The following is a 10,780-nucleotide window of genomic DNA, read 5'->3' as shown; positions in this document are numbered from 1 at the left end:
GACGATGGGTACCGAGCGCTGCAGTGGTATGTCACCCAATTGTGTCCATGGCTGGAGAACAATGATCCCACAGAGGGCTATGACTTCGGCGGCCCGGGACTTATATTTGAGGCGCTCCAGGAGGATCCACAATTTGGGAGTGCACAGGAGTGGAGGTGGGAGGACATACATGATTTTAGGGAGTTGGAACTCCCCAGTCAGCTCGGATTGAGGACTGATCTGGACTTGTTAATTACACAAGAATGGGAGCTGGAACAGGCATACAAAAGACTGTTCGACACTGCTCAACAGCATGCCCCAGCAACCACAGAGGCTTTGGAGCCACTAGTTGGTTTACCCTACACTGAGCCTCGACTAGTGACTGGGGAAACTGGGAGCTAAGGATCTTCAGGTTGCAATATCTCCTCAGCAAGGAAGAAGACAGCGGCGGACATACTCATCCTGAGTACGGAGGTCCGTCACAGAGATGTCACCTCCAAATCAAAACTCTGTGGTCTCCCCCTTGAGGGTAAGCTTCTGTTTGGTCCAGACCTTGAAAAGGTGCTTGCCAGGTCTTCAGAAAAAGGGAGAAAAAAACCCCTGAAAAGACAAGGTTCCGTAATAAACATTTCTTTTTTTTGTGACACCCCCCCCCCCCCCCAAAAAAAAAAACAGAAAAAGCAGAGCGGAAGACCACAGAATCAGCGGAAGAAGTGGCCCTTTAATAGAGCCAAGCAGGGGGGTGGGTTTGCTCATTACTGCTCCTAAAACCCCCAACCCAGAGTCCAAGTGATGCCAGGTTCAGAGTAGGGGGAAGGCTGTCTCTGTTCCGTCACAAATGGGTGAAAATTACCGAGAATCAGTTCATCCTAGGGTGCATAAAGGAAGGGTATCCTTTGGAGTTCGAGTCTCTTCCCCCTCAAACATTTTTTCTTACCCCCCTTCCGAGAGAACTGTCAAAAGGCAATAGCCTTGCAGGATTGCATCAGAAACCTTGTGTCTCCAAAGGTCATTATTCCTGTTCCGAAGGAACAGATTTTTCAGGGATACTATTCTCACGTTTTCCTAGTTCCCAAACCTGGGGTCAAGTTCAGGCTGATTCTGAATTTGAAGAAGTTAAACCGATTCCTTCTGTTCAGTTTGAGAATGGAGAGTATTTACTCAGTTTAAAAGATCCTGCCGAAATATATTTTTATGGTCACACAAGATCTAAAAGACGCATATCTACAATGTTCCGATATTCAAGGAACATCAAAGATATCTGAGGTTTGCAATTCGTTCTCAGGGGGCACTCTGCATTTTCAGTTCATGGCTCTGCCCTTATGGCTTTCAGCAGCTCCCAGAATTTTTACCAAGATTCTGGCAAAAATTACTTCTTTCCCTCATCTTCAAAGGATATCTCTAATTGCTTATCTGGACGACATCCTTTTGTTCGCTCCATCAGAGAAGGAGGTTTTGTGGAATCTAGAGATATTCAAAAAGACTCTAGATACCTTAGGGTGGCTCCTGTATGTGGATAAATCATCACTAATTCCTGTCCAGTACAGGAAGTTTCTGGGTTTTCAAATGGACTCAGTGGCCCAAAAGCTTTTTCTCCCAGAAGAAAAGGTTTCGGGTTTCCCTCTCGGCAGAATTCCTATCATTGAGAGAGATCATGAAGGTCCTAGAAGTAATGACTTCCTCCATTCCGGCCATCAGGTGGGCCCAATTGCACTTCAGACCCCTGCAGAATTTTCTTTTGTCTCAATGGGATCGGCAGAAGAACTCCCTGGATCTCAAAGTAGTTACCGGAAGAGATTTGTCAATCCCTGATCTGGTGGTTGGACCCTCTGACATTGTCAGAGGGCAGACTCTGGCACCAGGGTTGCCCACAAAAGTCAACACAGATGCGAGTTCCTGTGGATGGGGGCTCACTCTCTGGGACTACAGATTCAAGGGAGGTGGTCTCTGGAACTGTAGAACACTTCCTCAAATCTGAGGGAGCTGTCGGCAGTGAGAGAAGCCTTATTAGCCTTCCAAAAGACCTTAGGACGACAGAAGTCCAGATTTTTTTCAGACAATGCTACAACAGTAGCGTATTTAAATCATCAGGGTGTTTCAGAGTCTCCAAAACTTCTGAAGGTGTCATCTCAGATTCTTCTTTGGGCAGAGAAATATCTGCTATCCTTATCAGCAGTCCACATAAAAAGATCCGCAAATCTGTTGGCGGATTATTTGAGTCGAGCTCAGATTCATTAGGGAGAGTGGAAGCTTCATTCAGATATTTTCGCTCAGAGTGTGGGGCGCTCGGGTTTACCAGTAGTAGAGCTCTTTGCCACAAGGAAGAACAGAAAGGTATAAGATTTGTTCTCTCCAACGATAGAAGGGGATTGCATGGGCATAGACACATTTTCCCAAAGCTGGGACCTCCCCTTAGTATATGCATTTCCTCCCCTTTCTCTTCTTCCACGAGTGGTACAGAAACTAAAGTCTTTCCACGTGCAGACTTATATTGATCGCTCCATGGTGGCCGAAGAGGTTGTGGTTCCTCCAAAGGAGATCAATCCAGAGTCCATGGCATCTGCCCCTGGTTCCTTTCTCAGAGGCCAGTCCCGCATCACAATCCAGGTTTTTTCCGCTGATGGCATGGCTATTGAGAGGGGGATCTTAGAGGCGAAGGGCTGCTCTCAGCAGGTTATTGAGACCTTTCTTTCCAGTAGGAAGCTGGTTACAAGAAAAATTTATAATAAAGTATGGAAGGTTTTTTTCTGTCTCCAGAAAAACGTCTGGATTCCATTAGTTCCAGTTATAATGGATTTCTTTCAAGATGATGTTGTAAAGAAATTAGCTCTGAGCACTCTGAAAGTTCAGATATCAGCCCGATCAGATAGTCTTAAGGTGGCATCTTCCTTTCACAGGTCGCAAGATAATGTTGTGCTATCCTTTTGTCAAAGGCCGAAGACTCTGGGTGATGAGGTTTTTCATACATTAGATGTTGTCTTTTAGCATATCTGAAAGCTACGAAAAATTTCAGAAGATCTAGTCATTTGTCTTATTCAGTGGTGCCAAAAAAGGTTTTGTGGCTTCAAGGGCTACTATATCCAGATGGATTAGACAAAGCATTTCCTGGGTTTACGGAAGGGAAGGAGTGGAAATTCCAGGGCCTGTGAAGGCTCATTCTACTAGATCTCTGGCAACCTCCTGGACAGAAAAAGGCAGGAGCTGGACCAAATTTGCAGAGCAGCTGTATGGTCAAATCAGGACACCTTCGTAAAACATTACCGGGTGGAAGTCCTGTCTCAACAAGATTTGGCTTTCGGTAGAAAAGTTGTTTAAACAGTGGTCCTGCCCTAAGGTAGGCTTGGTATTGCATCTTGCTTATCCTCTCAGGTTGCTGTCCTGGAAGATGATTGGGGGAAATCACCAGTTAGACTTACCGGTAACTGAGTTTCCGAGAATCTTCCAGGACAGCAAGCCTACTTCCCACCCTTATGATATATACTGTTGGTGTTGCTATTTTCCCCTTGTGCACTGGTGGGGGTATTCTACTTTATCTCAAACTGAGGAGCGAGGGGGAGAGAGGGGCTTTTAAACTTGTTGATTGTGTTTCCTGTAGACTAAAGAACCAATTATCTCTCAGGTTGCTGACCTGGAAGATTCTGGGAAACGCTGTTACCGGTAAGTCTAACTGGGGATATACATATCCTTATATACTACCCTTGTTGCATTTTATCCCTATATTGGGCCTTTTCTCAAAATCTGTAAACATTTTTGTATTTTGCCATTTCAGTTTTTCTTATTAATGACTACATCTGAAGAAGAAAATTTCTATAAATTAAAGAAATTTATTTTACATAAAACTAGCACAGGTCAATGAATATTTGTTGTTATCTGCCTCCTGCAACCCTATTTACAGTAAAATTCAGTCAGAGAGGTCTACACTCTCAGGAACATGCTTAATGGGTAGCAGAGTGAAGAGATGGATTTATCAGCGTACTGCTGTTCTTTTATTGTCTGGTCACAGACTAGGTGAATCCAAGACCAGACTGTATTTTTACTGTAGTTTTATTACATCTTTCCCCATAGTAATGAATGGGGCTGTGGAACGTATGCACAGGCTGAAGAGGAACTGGCAATGGTGTTTTGTGAAGCAAAATTGTGTGGTTCTTAGAGGCCACCAAAGAGAAATTGTTGGAGCGAATAGACCAGGTGGGATATATTTGGGGGGAAGGTGTGGGTTACTTGTCCTTTAAAACTATTTTCTTCTGGTGGTCTGGTGGGGTTACGTTTATTAGCTTCAATTACTCAGTAACAACAGTATTGTTAAGACCTGCACTTAGCTAAAATAATAAGATTTATGCAGTTCTCATAAAATCGTTTTCTTGAAGTCCAATACAGGATACAGGACATTGGCAACTCTTAGACAACTGGATTACACTGCCACCTACAGCAGGTTGGGACACTCGCAAAAAAATGTTAAGCCAGCCCCTATATAACCCTGCCTCAAGCCATCAGTTTTGTGAGCAAGCAGAATATAAGGCCAAAAACACAGAAGGGTGGGGCCTGTGCTCCTCTACGGACTTCAATTTAGAGTTTTATGGAGAGCACAAAAATCTTATTTTCTCATCCATTGAGGGACACAGGACTTTAGTAATACTTAAGACAACTGGGACATCCAAAAGCCGTCCAACAGAGGCGTGGTCAATCGTCATTGGAAGTTCCAACAAATGTGTCATATTAAAAAAATAACATTACCATAATGAAAATAGGTAGAATACCAAGCAACATTAATGGTAGAAAACAAAGAAAAATTGGACCAACAGCTAAGGTGGTCAACAAAAAGTTATGTTTACCAGGGTAAAGGCCTAAGTCTAGTACAGGCAGTCCCCGGGTTACGGACGTCCGACTTACGGACAATCCGTACTTACGAACCGGGGTCCACAGTTCTCCTAAATGTACTGGCAGCCGTCGGTACATTTAGGAGAACTGTGGCTGCAGCAGCCTGTGTCCCTTCAAATCCGCGCTGCTCTCCCCGCCTGTGTTGGCGGAGGCAGCAGGGACACAGACCGCTGAATTGCACCGGTGCCCCCGTACCTCCGCTAATGTCCCGGCCTCCTCTTCCCCCGGTCCGTCGGCTTCTCTTCCCCGTTCCGGCCGATCCTCCGCTCCCCCGCCCCCCTGCCTCCTCTTCATCTGCAGGCTGGGAGCCATACCCAGCCTGCTATTGGATACTGTAAAATGCAATAGCCAATAGCAAGCTGGCTATTGCACCCACCCACTGCCTGCTGTCAATCAGCATGGGAGGTCCTGATAGAGAACTTTCACCTTCATGCCCCTCTGATGATTGGCATGGGCGTGGGCAGATGCAATATCCAGCCTGCTATTGCAGTTTGAAATATCCAATACCAGGCTGGCTATTGCTCAGAGCATTAAAATAAAATTAAAATTTTTTATAAAAAGACAAATTTTTTTTAAAAAGTTAAAAGTTACAAATGCAAATAAAAAAAATAACGTTTATAAAATAAAATTAAAAAAATAGAAAAAAACTTTTTTGGTGTCATTTTAAATAAAAAATCTTTTTTTTTAAATGATATTATAATCTTCTGAACAACAGGAACAGACAGCAAAACAAACGTGACCCTTCCCTATGCTATCCAAAACTAAAAAAATGTTTTTTGGGCTGGAGTTCACTTAAAAAAATTTACCTGTTCCAGCTTACATACCAATTGTACAAACCTACAGTCCCTATCTTGTATATAACCCGGGGACTGCCTGTATACCTAACCCTTCACTTCAAGGAGAAGCTTGGATAGACAAGATATGTCCAGCAAAAAAAAAAAAAGGATCGACCAATATACAGACAGAGGTGAAGTAGAACCCCCTAAAACTCTTCACAATAGGTCCATAATAAGAAGGATATTACCTCGCATATAACTCAATCTCAGAGACATGCATGGTTGTGATGGTTGCTGATTTTCCTATCATCAGATAATCCAAATGGAAGGAAAAGTGACCCTTAAACTAGGGAAAATAAAAGGACATTAACCCAGAATTCTTTTAAGGAGAAGACAAAAAAGGGTGTAGGCAGGAGTGAAGGTATACTGTAATGCAAACCGGTGTACAAAGACCAGAAGGAGGGGTAGGATTCCTTTCAACTCACACTTATAGGTGTTTCAGGGGTGATAGCAACCTTGTAAACCTGTCTGACCTATGATGAAGCATATATGATGCTAGGATTCATAAAACCTAGCCCTGTAAGGGGCAACATCCTTTGTAGAAGAGCTAGGGGTAAAAATCCTAGAACTACTGTAACACTAGCAATGTTAGCTAGATAGAGGATCAGAAGAGGAAGGAAAGTAAAGAGACTTCCTCTGAAGACTGCAGACACTATATCTTTCAGCAAACAGGCAATGGTTGCACAGCAACAAGCAGTGTCCTGACTGCTGACCATCCAGGGAAGTACACAACATATTAGTGATGGATACTTGCTTGCTCATGCAGGATCAATATTCTTCAAGCTGGGGGAAATTAGATGCAAGGATCTTTGGTCCAATAACTGGACTCCAGGAAAAAAAACAGTGGGGGGAATTTGTCAAAACTGGGGCAGACCAAATCTGGAGTAGTTGTGCATGGCAACCAATCAACTTCTCTCTTCAGTTTGTTCAGTTAAGATTTGAAAATTAAAGAGAGAAGCTGATTGGTTGCCTTTCATAGCTTTTCCAGATTTTGTCTGCTCCACTTTTGATAAATTCCCCTCAGTGTGGTTATGAATGACACACTATCCAGCATAAGGAATAGATCACCAGGTCAGATACAAGGGAAGTTCTCAAATTTTTACAGAGGTGAGATCTTTTGTAACCTACAGCTGAGGTCCAAAGGTCAGATTAAAACACTGAAAAACAAAGGGATCCCACATTGACTTGGGAAACTGTCTGTTCCAAAGAACCAGACACAAATAGTAGGCAAGCAGACATATCCAGTTAGTAGAATCCTTCAAAAATAGAGGAAAGGCATAATCCTTACCCTGCGCAGAATAGTGGGACTTCTTGGTCCGAAGGACCAGCTTGGTGCCTTTCCAAAATCCAGAGTATCTAACTCAGAAGCTGAAATTAAAAAAAGATAGGAGGGACAGCAAAAGAAGATGGATCATGCTAAATAAAATTCCCCAATAAATCCATGAACCCCAAAGAGGTAAGGGACAAGGGCCACAACGAGTTTAGATGATGGACCCTCAGCTTAGCAGAAGTGTGAACAACTTCTTCATTAAAGGTCTCCAGAGTATTCCACAATGGGGGGCAGGAAAAAAAGAAGGTATGGTGGATATAGAGGGTCAGAGCCATGGGTAGGGTCTAGAACAGTGATGTCAAACCATTTTGAGCCCGAGTGCCCAAACTGGATAATTAAACCAACTTATGTGTCTCAAAGTGCCAACCCTGCAATAAGACCTGAATACTGATAATTTATTTCAGAAAACACTTCATACGATTGTCTGAACTAATATATAGTGCTTAAATCTTAGAAGAAAAATACAATACAAGAGGTTTTAACTACACTACAGAGTGACATGTACCCGTGTACTGTGCTAATGAGTAAAGTGCTCCATTGCAGTGTGCTACTAAGGTACATGTCACGCAGCACACTGCAAGGGAACCGTCCCTCTACAGCAGGGGTCTCAAATAGAGCTGCAGCTAACGATTATTTTCAAAATCGATTAGTTAGCCGATTATTACGTTCGATTAATCGGTTAATCGGATAAACAATAGAACACATATTAAACCTTCCCCCTTCCTCCCAAGCCCCCAGAGCACATAATAAACTTCCCCCCTTCCTCCCAAGCCCCAAGAGCACATAATAAACTTCCCTCCTTCCTTCCAAGCCCCCAGATTAAACTTCCCTCCTCCCTCCCAAGCCCCCAGCACAAATAATACACTCCTCCCCCCTACCTCCTTTCCTTCCAAGCCCCCTCAACCTTCTTGCATCCATGCAGGGAGGAGGCACATCATCATTCCCTGGTGATCTAGTGGTGATTAGTAAGGTCTAGTGCTGACCTTACTAATCATCCCTGATTCGGCTGACAGAGCTCCGGGTGGAGCTGACATGAGCAGCTCTGCGGTCTGCATCCGACAGAGATGCAGACCGTGTAGCTGCTCCCGCAGCTCCCGACTTGTCAGCTGGCTGCGGGCCACATATTACCGGCTCGCGGGCCGGTACTTTGAGACCCCTGCTCTACAGCTTGGAGTCAGTGGTGGAGCACCAGGGCCCAGTTGCAGCTGTGACCCTGGTAGTTCTGCTCCAACCTGTAGAAGAACTAATCTCAGCAATACATTATATAACAATGCAGAATACCGCCAATTATAGAGGACCACAAATCCCAACAATACATTATACAGCAATGCAGAATACCATCAACTATAGAAGACAACAAATCCCGGCAATATATTATACAGCAATGCAGAATAATACCATCAGCTATAGAAGACTGGAAATCCCAGCAATACATTATACACCAATGCAGAATAATATAAGCTACATACTGTGTAGGCCTTCAGGGGCGCTGTGCAGTTCTCAGATGAGCTGTGCAACTCTCAGGTGGCTGTGCGTCTCTCAAGGGGGCCTTGCGGCTCTGGGGGGGCTTCGGGTTTGGGGGGCTTTTGCAGCTCTCGGGGGTGTGCGGTCAGACAAAATGGAGCAGACAAAATCTGGAGCAGCTGTGCACGGCAACCAATCCGCTTCTCTCAAGGTGGTGCAGATTTAAAAATGAAAGAGAGAAGCGGATTGGTTACCGTGTGCAGCTGCTCCAGATTTTCTTGCTTTGATAAATTCCTTTCATTATTGTGCCTGAAAAGAAGCTGATGTACTTTTTCGAGCAACAGGCATCAAGCAATAAGCAATACAATACTCTGATGTGAATCAGCACCACTGAAAAAAATGGGATTCTTCTTGTTGAGCTTTGTGGTGTGTAGGGAAACACACAAAATGATCAGGTGTGAATGGGGCCTCACTCAGCAGAGGATGTGTCAGACCACTATAGAAAGAATTTACTTGCTCTCACACAGAAGCGTTTCTCTGCAGCCTTATTCACACTAATGTGTGAAGGCTTGTTCACACCAAATCCGGACCAGATCTGCACGAGTTTCTGCACATGAAGTGCAGTGTGTTTTGCCACGTAACGGGATGTTTTTTTTAGCCTAAAATGGGCTTTTAGTGCGGTCCAGGGCGTTTGCATGCATTTTTGATGCGTTTGCATGCATGTTGTTTCGTTCCAGAGCAGAAAAAATAGGGCATGCTGCAGTTTCTCCACATGCTCCGGAACTGAACGCTGTGGTGTGAACTAGAGCCGGAAATACCATTGAAATACACTGAATGCATTTTTGATGCGTTCTATAACTGCTCTGCATCTGCGCCGCACTTGGTGTGAACTAGACCTAAAACAGAGATGGGGAACGTCCGTCCCATGGGATCGTTTGGTCTGGCCCTACAAGCCAGCTCCCCTAGTATGACGCCGCAGACTGGAAGGGGTGATCCGCCCCTTCCTGCCTACAGCCTCCGACACATGGCACTTCCCACACATTACACAACCCGGACTTCAGGAAGCGTCAGGTGCAGCACTGAACGAGAGGAAGGCAGACCAATTGGCTTCCGGCTACATGCGGGATAAGCAGCCAGACAGGGCTATGCAGATAGTGTCTGGAGAAGTGCGCATGTGCTTGTTCTAGCTCAGTGCGGTCGCAGGAGGGTGCGGTGCTCATCGCTGAATGTGATCAGAACATGAAGGGGTATACAGTGTGACCACAGAGAAGTAGTTCCAGCCATCACATTAGGGGTAAGTTAATTAAATGTTTGACCAAATATAGCAGGCTAATTTTGAATGATGTTATAAATATCCAAATGGCCCTTGACAGAAAAAAGGTTTCCCCTCCCTGGAGTGGTGTAAAGCATTCACGACTTTTCCAATCACACTGCGACACACGGTATTGCAAGACCACTGGTTGTGACAAGGTCAATCGTATTGCGGGTGGAAGGTGTGTTTGACGTGCCATTCAAATGAATGATGACGCAATGCAACTCCCGCACTGTTAAACACACGGTAGGGCCCTTTTTACACCATATCACACATAAAAACCTGACAAAATTACATGCATGTTTTTATGTATGTTAGCATGCAATTAATTACATGCATTTTAATGTCATCTATTGTTAAGCGTTTTTCAGTCATATTTCCTGGAAGGTGCAAATAATTAGCCATTTGGTTTCTTTCCTTCAGTTGCTGTGTTCCACATACATGCAGCAGTACAACAGAACTGACTGCAACACACGTCAACAGGGCTGACATTGTTTTCTATATGGCCTTGCAGTGACCTGCATTAACTTGGTGCAGAAAATGCAGGTCACTGCAAGTGGTGAGAACAAGCCCTTTTTTTTTTTTAAATCTGTATAGGCAGCAGGTGGCTGTCTCAAGCAACTTCTGTGTGGACGCTGCAGCCCTTAAAACAGCTTTAACATGACGTTTATATAACTGATGCAAGTATTAGCCTCTGGCACTGTTTTACAGAAAGTAAAGCTCCCATCACCTACTCACCATTTTGGAAAAATCTCTGCTATAGAAGGATGAGATCAATCCCCTGTAATTCACAGGGCTTGTGAGGCAGGCCGTACTTCTAATAAACAGGAAGCTGCACATGGCTGATCCACCTCCCCGTGCAATGATAATATAATACCAGGGTACACTGCTCAGCTAGCTCTGGCTTTCAATACTGCAAACAAGTACTACATTCACAGCTCCCGGGGATCCTTCATGTGACTTTCATTCACAGACGTAATG

General features: G+C 44.4%; 1 protein-coding gene across 1 annotated transcript in view; it reads right to left on the bottom strand.

Moving 5' to 3' along the window:
- PCBD2 (pterin-4 alpha-carbinolamine dehydratase 2) overlaps positions 1–10,780 on the bottom strand; it is a 183,476-nt gene extending 172,696 nt beyond the window's left edge. The window contains exon 1 of the mRNA XM_018565307.1: positions 10,538–10,780. Coding sequence (XP_018420809.1) covers positions 10,538–10,639 — 102 coding nt within the window. The 5' untranslated portion in view covers positions 10,640–10,780. The remainder of the gene's footprint in view (positions 1–10,537) is intronic.

Source organism: Nanorana parkeri, unplaced genomic scaffold (genome assembly GCF_000935625.1).
Source record: "Nanorana parkeri isolate BGI_ZX_2015 unplaced genomic scaffold, ASM93562v1 scaffold831, whole genome shotgun sequence".
NCBI classification, from domain to species: Eukaryota; Metazoa; Chordata; class Amphibia; order Anura; family Dicroglossidae; genus Nanorana; species Nanorana parkeri.
Note: the sequence above shows the minus strand (reverse complement) of the source record. Positions and strands in the feature narration are given on the sequence as shown.